This window comes from Cyrtonyx montezumae, unplaced genomic scaffold (genome assembly GCF_038088225.1).
Source record: "Cyrtonyx montezumae isolate F1298 unplaced genomic scaffold, pur_monq_1.0 scaffold_3, whole genome shotgun sequence".
NCBI classification, from domain to species: domain Eukaryota; kingdom Metazoa; phylum Chordata; class Aves; order Galliformes; family Odontophoridae; genus Cyrtonyx; species Cyrtonyx montezumae.
In genome coordinates, this window is record NW_027072034.1 from 48140441 (window position 1) to 48152506 (window position 12066).

At 60.0% G+C, this 12066-nt stretch overlaps 2 protein-coding genes across 3 annotated transcripts in view; one reads left to right on the forward strand and one right to left on the reverse strand.

The window, feature by feature from the left end:
• POLA1 (DNA polymerase alpha 1, catalytic subunit) overlaps positions 1–3948 on the forward strand; it is a 187095-nt gene extending 183147 nt beyond the window's left edge. Inside the window, 2 exon segments of the mRNA XM_065741504.1 lie at positions 3184–3335; positions 3337–3948. Coding sequence (XP_065597576.1) covers positions 3184–3335; positions 3337–3597 — 413 coding nt within the window. The 3' untranslated portion in view covers positions 3598–3948.
• Positions 3949–7165: 3217 nt separating this feature from the next.
• Positions 7166–11461, reverse strand: ARX (aristaless related homeobox). Of its 2 annotated transcripts, XM_065741503.1 has the most exons (6): positions 11235–11461; positions 10148–10871; positions 9519–9564; positions 8161–8230; positions 7896–8076; positions 7166–7630 (listed from the first exon to the last, which is right to left on the reverse strand). In XM_065741503.1, exons 1-6 carry the CDS (start codon positions 11428–11430, stop codon positions 7393–7395), a joined length of 1455 nt encoding a protein of 484 aa, XP_065597575.1. In that variant the 5' UTR covers positions 11431–11461; the 3' UTR covers positions 7166–7392. The 2 variants fall into 2 exon arrangements, with proteins under 2 accessions (XP_065597575.1, XP_065597574.1); XM_065741502.1 differs by having other exon boundaries at positions 7896–8230.
• Positions 11462–12066: the final 605 nt, after the last annotated feature.

The following is a 12066-nucleotide window of genomic DNA, read 5'->3' on the forward strand; positions in this document are numbered from 1 at the left end:
TTGCTGTAATTAAAATACAATAACCAGTAGGCGATGTAAAAAATTTCAGCAGCTAATTCTGTGTGTTCTTTAACTCTTTAGCTAGAAGTGCTAGAGGGAGATGATGCTGTACAGAAATGATACTCTGCTGCTTTTTTTGTTCCCTCCTGGATCAGCCAACCTTTTGGTGCCGTGCTCAGTAGACACCTACGTTGTTTCTCACGTACTCGGTGCAAATGCACGCACACAAATACAGAGGAGCATGAATATATTTTCACTTGTACTCTGAGGAACAGGCTATCAATCAGGGGGAGAGAGTTTAATGGTGTGACACAGTACGGTTGCCCAATCAGCAGGAGAAAAAAAGAAGACTTTCCCCGAGCCGTGTCTTAGTGAATCTGAGAACAAAAGTTCTTGATCTTCCCTGTCAGGGTGCTCTGTGCCTTTTTAGCAGGAGCAGAGAGCAATCGCCTTATGTGCAAAACAGCTGGCCAGGTAGAGGTAACCTCCAGATATTCCCATCCTTGCTTCCAGCATCATTATGGGGTGAATGGATTTCAGGCACCTTTCTAAAAAGGCGTGGGTTTTTTTTGTTGTTTGTTTTTTTAATACTAAATATATATGTGTACCTGGGTAGCTAAGCAGGGGCTTGGATGCAAGTGCTGAATTTGGCAGGGGTAGCCAGAAGCCCTGCTTCGTGCAAGGAGCAAGGTGGCAGTGGTGTGGGGTGGTGTCAGCTGCTGTTTGGTGATGTGATCCCAAAGCCCTCTCTGCAGCTGGTAATTTATTGCCGACCTTAAGGAGTGTGGTACCTGACTTTAATTATATGTAGTCAGAAGCACATCTTTAAAAACAAAACAAAACAAAAAAACAAAGATTCAAATGAATGTATTTCTCGTGCCGTTAATACCTCTTGTATGCTTTGTATGTGTGTAAATATCTGTTTGTAATAATCTGTGTACATGGTGTAGGCTCTCATAAAAGATTGCTTGCTACTGAACTTGGAAATTATTAAAACAATGATAGGGTGATAATAGGCAGGCAACTATTTTCAGAACGTGGCAGACTACCGAAAAGCAATTTCAGTCAGTTTGTGCAGCTTAGTTTTCAGGAGGCCTTAGGTACGTTATTGATTAAATTCTCATTTAGGAAGAAAGTAGGAGCTTTTATCTGCATCTCTAAGTTGGATGGAATGGTGACTCAAAGGTATTGACTGGCTGCGTGATATACGGCGGTCACAGTTGTCTTTTACTAAGAGGAGCACAGTGATGCTGGTTGTCATTCTTACTCTGCTGTGTGGCAGCGTAAATAGTCCCCTTTCTAACCAACCTGGTGGGAAAAGTCAATATCCCATCAGCAAAGGAGGTAAACACATCAGGAGCTGTGTCCTCTCTCATCTTCCCCTGCTCTGTATTACCGCAGTTCTTTAAATCTCCTCTCCCCAGTCATCAGAGGCACTCGTGTCATTCAAATGCACCGTGCGGCCGTGCTGCAGGGACGCTGCCGCCTGCCTCCCGCCGCCGAGATCCGGCTGCCATTGTCTTATAATTGAAACTTAAAGCTGGCCTTGCCACTTCAGCCAGGCCCCTCGTGTGCCTCCCTTCTCAGCCACCCTTCTTGGTTTGCCTGTACAAAAGTCTAAGAAGTGTTTGAGGCAGGCTGGATATCGTGTGTAATTGCGGTTCAGACGGATGGGGGGAGGGGGTGGGGATAGAAATCCTGTTGGCGAGGAGGCTGGGGCTGAGCCTGGCCTGCACGCTGGCTGTGCACGTTGTCCTGTGCTCAGCACTGCCCTGTTGCGTGCCTGGTTCTTGCCATCGGTTGCCTTCCCACTCTGGCTGTTGGTGCCAGCTGCTCCTGCATGTTGACACCGCTCACCTTGGTCCCTCCTGAGCTCCAGGACACTTCAAACTGTCTTAGCTGGGTTTTCACAGTCAGAATGCCTTGGGTTGGAAGGGATCTCCAAGCCCAGCCAGCCCCAACCCATGCCCTGGGCAGGGCTGCCCCCACCAGCTCAGGCTGCCCAGGGCCCCATCCAACCTTGAGCGTCTCCAGGGATGGGGCACCACGGCTCCTGAGCTACAAGGAGGATGTTGTCTGCAGTTTGTTGGTACAAACACCATGGTTTCTGCCGGTGCGTGTGCAGTGGCAAATGACCCCACTGAGTGCATTGCTTATTTTGTAAACGCGTGAATTAGCTGGTGCTGAATTGGTGGCAATGTGGGTTTGGTGGTTTTATGGATCTGGTTACTGCAATTTTCACGGTTTGTTTAATTAAACCCTACACTGAAATAATTTCAGGATCATTAAAGGTGTTTATGCCGTAGTGACTTCAGTCTGTTACTGAACAGGTTCTTGTAATCAGAGTTTTTATTGTATTTGTGGTGCAGTCTAAGGGAAATTTAGTTCCACTAATAAGCGTAATTCCATTACCATCTGAGTAACAGCAAGAATGTGTTATTTTCAGCTGACTTCAAACTGCCCAAAGTTGTAAATACAAACACCTAAACCCAGAACTACTCCACTTGAAGTTTTGCTGCTAAGGCATGGGCACGTGAGCTTGTACACACACAAACACACAAATAAGTAATGTCTTGCGCTGCAGACATTTATTAACAGGTGTTATTGATCACGTGTTTTGGGAATTATACTGTCTCCATTTGTACATCAGGTTAACTCAACACATCCCTGTGGGATACTGTTTCTTTTTAGGTAGGGCGGCACAGTGTGGAGTTTTCCTGGCCGAGCATCCAGCATTGGCGCTGAGCACCATCCTGCACACACACAGGGGTGTGTTTGGGAACCCACTGTCTATGGGGTGTGTTTGGGGACCGTGGCATGGGCGTTGGGCTCATCCCAGGAGGTGCTGTGCCAGCAGCAGCACGGATGTGGGAGTCATGGTTTCCTGGACTGACCTGAAGCCAGACTGGGCTGTAGGCAGAATTTCACCCTATGTCAGGCCCTGAGGGACTCTGTGAAGTTTTCACTGTGCTGAGGAACCTGCTGGTTTAGTCAGGTTCTTCCAGAGCCTGTCGGTCCCACTAGCTCTCATAGTAGGGAAGGCAGAAGAGCTTGCTGTGAATGCTGACTTTGGATGCTAGCTACGACTTTCTCCTTGTGTTAAAATACCACAATGCAAAATATGACTGAATGCAAAAGCACTTTATTTAACCTTCCTCTCTTGTTTTATTTTTGTCCTGTCAGAGTTTGTAAAGAAGAAGCCCCTCAGGAGGGAAGTGGCCGAGGCCTACAGGAAGCTGAAGAGCACGGTGGACAAATGCCTGTCCCTGAGCGGCTACTCGGAAGTGAACCTCGGCAAGCTCTTCTCCATCAGCATGGGGAGATCCGTGGGGGAGTTCCAGCAGTGAAAGACAGCCATGGACAGAACGTGGGGGGAGCAGAGAGAACAGCTACTCGCTTAAAAATAAGGATCTCCTGAGCGGTGCTCTGTGTCAGGACACACAGTGGTGTTTTAATAAGCTTCGCTTTGGTGGAGGAAGAAGGAAAGATGAGAACGGAAAGCGTGGTCCACGTCCACGTGGTACACCCATTGGTGTTTTTATCTTCGATTCTTTTCTCCGCCAGAAAGCCAGGGTTATTAAAAAATGGAGCAGTTGATTTTCGCGATGTATTTTGTTGTGTGTTCAGACCTATGAGGGAAAAGGGGGTGGGGGAATTGCTGCTTTAATTGGATAATTCCCAGTGAGAGTTGCTGGAATGTAAGTGATCCTAGACTTTGCTCCAGGGTATTTAGTAGAGGTGCTCTCAGGAAGAGAGGTTAGTAGAGGTCTCAGTAGGAGCACTAATGTTTTGCCTTTTCACAGTTTATCTCCTTCCCGATCATAAACATACCAATTAAAAACAATGCTAAACCTAAATGCCTTTCAATGTCCTTCTGAGCGAGGTAGGGATGCCTTCCTTTCAGAAAGAGGTAAAGACCCAACTGAAGCCCGGAGGCACAAAAACCAGGGGACCAGCTTGTCTCCCGTCCGTCTCTGAGCGCCCTATTTTGCCAGACTGGAAACGCTTTATTTGGATGTATAGATACATACGCGGGTGAAACAGGTTTTGTACATAGGCAATAAATAAATGTACGTCACTTCTTTCCACATCTGGAAGCGAGCCGTCGATAGGGAGAAGTGTATTTGGATGGCATCGTGAGCAGCAGTGGGGAAGGAAGGAGGAGAATCACCGTTGCTGTTCTGTAGTAGTTACTGTATTGGGGGTTTTAAAGGTTTTATGAACAAATTGTATTTTCCATTTACTTTTAGTCAAGCGACAGACGTGCGACGAGAACAAACAGTACGTTTGGGTTGAGCTTTGTGTACACCAAATATTGTTGTGCTCTCGTTTGCCGTTACGTTTGCAATGCGATGCATTAACGTCAGGTTATTAAAGCGTTCTTTTAAATACATGAACAGTGCAAAACGCCAAGTTTTCTTAGCACTTGATGGAAAAATAAAATAAAATAAAATTTTCTAGTGAAAGATTTGGGCTCTCGGTCTCCTGAGTGTCAGCACTCCCCGCGGGGGCTGCGTCGCTGCAGCCCGGGGCTGATGGAAGGGCCCATGGGCCGACCCGGAGCTTCGCTGTTGGGCACGGAAGGGCTGTGCGTGGCCGTGAGGAGTCTGCGTGGTTTTCCTCCTGCCTTGAGCGGGAGCTGCGAGCGCGCCGGGCTGGGCGGTGCTGCGGGATGGAGCGTGCCCAAACGCCCAGGGATAAACCCTTCTGACTCCTCTCACGCCCGGTCCTGACGGGCGAGAAATCATGCCCGGACGATCCGTTTGGGTGCTGGTGCCGTGCCCCACCACCCCTCCCAACCCCGGCCGCCAGCCCCTCAAAAGGGACAGCCGGGCTGTCGGGGTCTCCCGGGTGAGGTTTGACTGGAACGTTCAGCCCGAAGCGACGCGGGGATGCTGCAGCTCCCTGCCGGGCTGCTGCCGTAATTTCACTGGGGTTTGGGTTTTCGTAGACCCGTAGCTCCCATCCCAATTAGGATCGTGTAGCTATATCCCTGTCGGTCACCGGGCAGAACGGCTCGGACCTCCTCCCTCCCGCTCCAGGTACGCGAACGGAGCGGCTCGACGTGCTGCAGTCTGACCCCGCGGCACTTGTGTCTACCGGGATAATTACGGCTGAAGAGCCTGCTAATTTGCGAGTTTAGGGATGTTTAGATTCAACGACAGCGTTGGGAACGCTGCCGCGGGGCGCGGAGACCCGGAGGTCGGGCGGGGACGGGCCCTTTTTCCCCGTCGGGGCGCTTCGGGGTTCCTCGAGCGGCGGCTCCCGGGGCTCCGCGTCCGCTCGGGCCGGGCGGGGGTCGGGGGGGCCGGGGTTGGGGGGGAGCAGAGCCGCCGCGTCCCGGGCCGGAGCCGTCCGCTCGCTGCGCTGAATGGCGCTGCCCCGAGAGCCCTCCTCATCGCGCTTTAATAGATTAACTCATCTGCGGCGGCCTCGCAGCTCAGATTAAAATTCCTCCATCCCGACGGCAGCATTATGGGGTGGTTGGAGGCTGTTTTCAAACCTCGGCGTTGAATAGCGGCGGCTCTGCATTAATTTAACCACTAAGCTAATAAGTAGGTTTCGTTTTGTTATGCTAAGCTTTATTGCTTTTCTTTTGATCGGAATGGTGTTGTTGAGCAAAGCAGCAGACAAGGCGCTCTTTGATGAGGGAATTAGCGCTCTATTCTTCCTCTATTATTCATAGCACAGTGGAATATGTAAGTACCTGAGGGTGTCAAAGGAGAGCAGGCTCTATTGCAAAGTGTTCGCCTTGTTTCTCTCAATAGCTGACTATGAGATGATAAACCGCTTAATACACCGCGCTAATTGGATGAGAGCAGAAAGCGCCGGGGCCGCGGCGGGGCGAGGGGAGCGCTCCATTCAGCGCTCCGCACTTCGGAGGAGCGCAGCTCTGCGCGGGGCTCCTCCGTGCGCGGCCGCAGCGCTGCGCCAATGACCGCGCGGAGTAAATACGGCCGCCGCCTCTGCGGCGCGGGGTAAACTTCTTTTCAGGCGGTGATGGGATTGCTTGGCAGCGCCGCGATCCTAATGAGGGCCCGCGGTAATAACCCCCGGATTAGCGAAATTGCCGCCTGCAGAACTGCCGGGCGCGGAGCTTCGGCCCCGAGGAGTCCGAGCGGTGAATGGCATTTCTTACTGCGTGATGGCTCCGTAACGAAACCCCTTTTCCGTGGAAAAAAAAAACCAAAAAACAAAAAACAAACAAACAAAAAAGCCAACAACCAAAACCCAACAAAACGACGTTTCGGGCTGCACCGCCAAAAACGCCCAGGGAACGAACATGACTACTTTCCCCATTACATTTTATTATTATTATCGTAATTGTTATTATTGCGCTCGCGGTGATTTTTGAGACCTCCCCGAGAGCGCCGGGGTGGGGTGCGCGCGTGTGCCCGAGTGCGGGGCTGCGCCCGGAGCCGGGACAACCCCACGGAGCCGCCCCGGGGTGCGAGTGCCGCGGCCGCATCCGAACGCATCACCGAAAGGAAAGTGAAATAGACAGCAAAAGATAAAAAGGAAAACCAAAACGAGACAAAACAAACAAAATAAGACGGAAAGGAAATCGTTAACAGTAAATAATTAAAAAATAATAATAATAAGCGAGTCATTCAAAGTAAACGATACAAAAGCCGATAAGAAAAAGGAGGGATACATAAATATAAAAGAGGAATGAATAGACGGGGAAAAGGCGCTCGGAGATGCCCGAGCGCGGGGTGCAGCCGCCGCCGGCGCTGCGCGGTTTCGTTGTCGGCTAGTTTAGTTTTTTTTCTTATTTTTCTTTTTGTCCTTTTTCTCCGCTCTCTCTCTTTTTTTTTGTCTTCCTCCTTTTTGCCATTACATACACCCGTCCGCTCCTCGCCGCCCCCCACGGCGATGCCCGCCGCGCACGGAGCGCCCGCGCAGCCACAGACGCGCACACCGCGACTCCGAGTGCAATGCCTTTATAACATCATCATCTCCAATATACAAAGCTCTGCAGTGTGTCGGTTTGTTTTCTGTTTGGTTTTTTTTTCTTTTTTTTTTTCTTTTTTTATAACAACGCTATGTACAGAGTCGCGGCCCCGCGCCCCGGCAGTGCCGTTCCCTTTGGTTCGCCGCGCTCCGGCGCCGCTCTTCGTTCGGCGCTACCGCCGGAGGCGGACGCGGGGAGCGGTGAGGTGTGTGCGTGTGTGTGTGCGTGTGTGTGTTTGGGGGGTTGGGGTTGGAAACGAAACGCGGTGCGCGGCGCTGCCGCGGGGACAACGCGATCGGGGGCTTCGCCTCACTCCCGCCGAGCGCTCCGCCGCCGGTCCTCCTCTCCCCGCGATTATCGTTATTAATTACGATTACTACTGACACTCCCGTTTGGTCTGGCTCCGCCCGCCCTGGCCGCCCTGGCCGCCCGGCGGCTCAGCACACCTCCTTCCCCGCTCCGCCGCCGGGCAGCACGTTGAGCTGCGTCAGCTGCGCCGCGTGCTCCTTGGCCTTCAGGCGCAGCGCCGCGATGCTGGAGGCGCGCCGGTCGGCGGCGGCGCTGCCCGGCTCCCCCAGCCCCGCGCCCACCGCGCCCTCGGCCGCCGGCGCCGGCTGCCGCAGGAGAGCGGCTGCGCCGGGCGCGCTGCCCAGCGGGGCCATGGTGGAGAAGAGCCTGCAAGGAAGGAAAGCAACAGAGCGCCGTCAGCGCCGCGCCGACGGCGCGGACGCACCGCGCCGTCCCTCGGCCCCGCGGAGCGCGCGGACTCCCCCGGCCAATCGGCGGCCGGGCCGGCGGCACGTGACCCGCGCGGCGCCCAATCGGCGGCGCCCCCGATTCGAACCGGCGGAGCGGCCCTCGTCAGAGGGGCTCCGCGGCGCGACCCCGCTCCGCGCCCCGCGCTCCGCCCCGCGGAGGGGCGCCGCGGCCGGGCCGGTACCTGCCGAAGGCGGGGCTGATGAAGGCGGGGTGCCGGAACACGGCCGCGCCCAGGAAGGTGCCGAGGCCGAGCGGGGTCCCGGCGGGGGGCAGCGCGGCGGAGCCGGGCGGAGGAGGCGGCAGGCCCGGGAAGGCGGCGGCCGCGGCGGCGGCGGCGGCGGCGGTCCAGGCGGAGTCTAGAGCTGGGTGGTGAGGAGGGAAAGGACTAGCATCAAGGTACGGAGTGAGGGGGTGAGGTGCGGACAGGGGACCAGGGAAAGGCAAACCTGGGGGGTGTGTCTGAGCCCCAGCCTTTTCCCTCTTCCGCCACTTAGCCCTACGGTTCTGGAACCATACCTGCAAGCCAAGAGAGACAGCGGCGTTAGCACTGCGCCGGGCCCCGCGCCGAGCCCCGGGGCTGCCTAGGTTTTCTGCCCCCCCCTCCCTCCCCGGGACCAGCTGCGCGTTCCGCCGAAACGAAGCGTCCCCGGGGCTTCGTTCGCGCTCGCCTTCGGTTTAAGGGAGAACGAAATCGTGGCTGCGCAGCGCCGCAACGCAAAGGGAAATTGTGCGGCGGCCGCGGCGCGGACGGAGCTCCCGGGCAGCTCCGGACGGTACGGAACAAAACCGTTCTCCAAAACAAAGCGGTACGGAGCCGCGCCGCCGCTGCTTTCCCCTCCTCTCCCCTTTCCCCAGAAGTAAAAACCCCGAGCGAAGCGGGGCCGCAACCCTGCGGGGAGAAAGAAAGCCGCCGGGGAGAGGGGACGGGAACGTTCCCATATCGCTCAGTCCGGTGCCGCGGAGGCTGCGGGGCTCCAGGCGCCGCTTCGCGCCCCGCCACCCACGAGCACGGCGACGCCGCTCCCGCCGCGGGTGGGATGCCCACGGCGTCCCGCGTGCAGGGAGCCAGCGGTAAGGCCGAGCTGAGCCGGAGGGGCTCTCGCCATCCGCGTCCCTCCCGCGGCCGGAGGGGAGGAGGGGGCTGCCGCCGCCGAGAACTAGCGAACTTTGCCACGCCGCGCGTGCCCGGGGCCGAACGCGCGGCTCCGCCGTCACGGCGCCGTGTGACGATGGAGCGATGTGTCAACAGAACGCGGGGCCCCAGCTCAGCGCCGCTAACGCGCGGGGCCGTCGCGTACCCAATGAGCCATATGGAATTTATGGCGCGTTATCAGCGCCCGATTTTTAACTGTAGAGTGATTCGCGCGGCCGCGGCCGCGGCCATCTGTTCGCCGCTGGCAGCGGCCGCCCCGTGTTTGTCGTCGCCGTGGCGGTGAGGCGCGGGCCGGGCAATGCACTCTGGAATGGGGCGCAAACACCTCTAATAGCATTGCACTCGCCATTAGACCCGCGTGGCTCATTGCTATCAAAAAAAATGGGCAATCGGACTGCGTTAAGCGGCTCCTCGGCGGGCGGCAGGAAGCGAGAGGCACTCCGCCTTCCGACGGCCCTGTTCGCTCTGCGCTAAGAGCGCTTTTACTGAGCCTCGCCGGCGACGTGCGCGCAGCCCGCGGCCCCCTCCTTCCTTCTCACCGCTCGGCCGCGTGGGCTCCGTCGAGGGTGATGTGGGGGGTGGGGGGTGGAGGTGATCGGGGACTGCTCGGCCCCATCCCCGTCCCGCCGCGCGTGGCCGCCTCTCACTCACCTGCACTCGGGCTTCGGTCAGGTCGAGCCGCATGGCCAGCTCCTCCCTGCGGGGACAGCGCGTCAGAGCCGGCACCGAGCCGCCCGCACCCGGCCCTAAGCCCGCTGTCCGCGATTAGCGCGCATCGGGAGCCACCTCGGCCCTAGCGAAGCGCTTCCGCCCGCAGCCCCGCGGCGTTTCGCCGGGACCGGTAACGAAAACCCAAATAAAACCCGAACGAACGGAGCGACGCTGAGGCGCTCAGCTCCGCCTGCGGTGCCGACCCCCCCCCCGCGGGACCCTCCGCGCCCTCCCGACAAAACGAACGAGAAATCCGCGATGCCCCCTCGGGACGCGGCACGACGGGACGGGACCCCGTCCGTAACCTCCTCCTCCGCCCCCTCCCCCTCCACGCGGCCCCGGCCCCCCTCCCCCAGCCCTTCCCCGGGAAGCGGCCCCCGGGCGGGGCCGCGCCGGGCGCTATTTTTACCGGCGGCGCTTTGATCCGCGCCCCGCGGGGCAGCCCCGCTCCGACCCGCGCGGGGAGCGCGAACCCGATCCGTGCCCGGCGGCGGCGTAAAAATAGCCCCGAGGACTCTCCCTCCCCCGCCTCGGTCCCCCGCCCCGCGCCGCCCCGGCGGTGCCGGTACCTGGTGAAGACGTCGGGGTAGTGCGTTTTCTGGAAGGCCCTCTCCAGCTCCTCCAGCTGGTAGCTGGTGAACGTGGTGCGGTAGCGCCGCTGCTTCCTCTTGAGCAGCCCCTCCTCGGAGTCGCTGCCGGCCGACAGGCACACGCTCTCCTCGCCGTCCTTGCCCTCGCCGTCCTCGGGCGGCAACAGCAGCTCCTCTTTGGGGGACAGCCCCCCGCCCTCCGCCCCCGGCGCCGCTCCCGCGCCCCGGCGGGCCTCCTCCAGCAGCCCCCCGCCGTCCTCGCCCAGCAGCTCCTCCTCGTCGTCCTCCTCCAGCTCCTCTTCCTCCTCGTCCTCCTCCTCCTCAAGCATCTCCTCGTCCTCCTCCTCCTCCCCGGCGGCCGGCGCGGCGGGGCCGGGCCGCTCCTCGACGTGCGGGGCTCCGCTTCCCGGTTCGTCACGGGCGGGCGGCGGCGGCGCGAAGGGCGCGTTCTCTCGGTAGCTCTTGCTGCGGCTGATGCTGACCTGCGGCGCGTGGCTGATCTTCAGCGTGTCCCACGGCGCGGGACCGGCCCCTGCCCCGGCCACTGTCCCGGCCCCGGCGCCTCCCTCCGGCCGCCCTTCCGGCCGCTCCCCGCGCGGCCCCGACGGCAGCAGCCGCCCGCCGCCCGGTCCGTACAGCCGCCGCAGCTTGGGGGGCAGGTGCAGCTCGGTCGGCTCGAAGGGGGGGCTGCTTTTCGGGGAGCCTGCGGCGAGGAGAGGAGTGCGGGGGAAGAAAAAGAGAGACGCGGTCAGAGCGGGGCTGAGATCACCGCGCACAGAACGGCCCGTAGGGTCCCGCCCGGCCCGGAGCCGCTCTCGGTGCTGGGGGCTCGGACAGCCATGGGGGCTGCTTTCGCCCCACCGCCCGGAGCTCGTCTACACTGCATTTTACAACCCCTCCCCCAAAATTCCTTTTTTTTTTTTTTTCCTTTATTACGGGAATTTCGGATGCGAGGAATCCGTGCAGTTACCGGGACAGCCTTCGGGCACCCCCGCAGCCGCGCCGCAGCCCCGCTCCCCCCAGCCCTCCACCCGTGTCGGGACGCTCGGCCCGGCGCGGGGCTTACCTTGCGCGGCACCGTCGGGGGGCTCAGTGCGGGCGGCCCCCGCGGGCAGGCTGGGCGCGGCGCCCAGCAGCCGCACCTTGCAGGGGCTGCGGCGGCCCAGGATGCTGTCGATGCAGTAGGAGGAGAGCAGCGTGGGCGATTTGCTCTTGCAGTCGGGGCGCTCGGCGCAGCTCTCCTCGGGGTAAGGGCCGCTCATGGCGGCGGCGGCGCGGACGCCCCCCGGTGCCGCCGGGACGCCCGTCACGGGGGGAGTGAGCGGCGGCCGCGGCGCTCTTGAGTCCCCTCGTCTCCACGTGCGGGCAGCCGCCCCCTGATTGGCTCCCGCCGGAGGCCGGGCGGACGCCGGCACCGGGCGCGCCGCAAAGCCCGGCCCGGACCGCCCCGGAGCGGCGCCCGCCCCGCCCCGCCCCGCCCCGCCCCGCTCTGGGCGCCGTGGGGGCGGGCGCCGCTCTGGGCGGCCGTCGGGGGCGGTGCGGAGGAGCCCCCTCGCGCCGCAAGCGGCCCCGCCCCGACGGGAGATCCGCGCCGGGTTTTGCCCCCCGCCCGCCCTCGGCGTCCCTGCCTCGACGGCCGCGTTAGGAACCGGCGGGGCCGGGAGCGGGGGGTGCGCCCCGGGGAGCGCCCGCACTGCGCTCCGGGTACCCACGCCGGGAACGGCGTTAAGCCGAGGCGTTTTGTTATTTCCCCTCCTTTCCCCTCCCGTCCACGCAGGAGGGTTCAGCCGACCCCGTCACGCAGCTCCGGGCACCCCGTGTGCGCCTCCGCACCCGGGCGGCCCCGCATGAGGGCGGGCGGGGGTGGCTCCGTATCCGCCGCTTCCACGCGGAGTCCC

Excerpts from the sequence above, each read along its gene's own strand:
- ARX (XM_065741502.1), bottom strand. The coding sequence starts at position 11,430 with ATGAGCGGCCCTTACCCCGAGGAGAGCTGCGCCGAGCGCCCCGACTGC. Across the intron at positions 10,872-11,234 it reads CCCCGACGGTGCCGCGCAAG|GCTCCCCGAAAAGCAGCCCC; the intron begins GTAAGCCCCGCG and ends TCCTCGCCGCAG. Across the intron at positions 8,231-9,518 it reads TGACCGAAGCCCGAGTGCAG|GTATGGTTCCAGAACCGTAG; the intron begins GTGAGTGAGAGG and ends CTTGGCTTGCAG.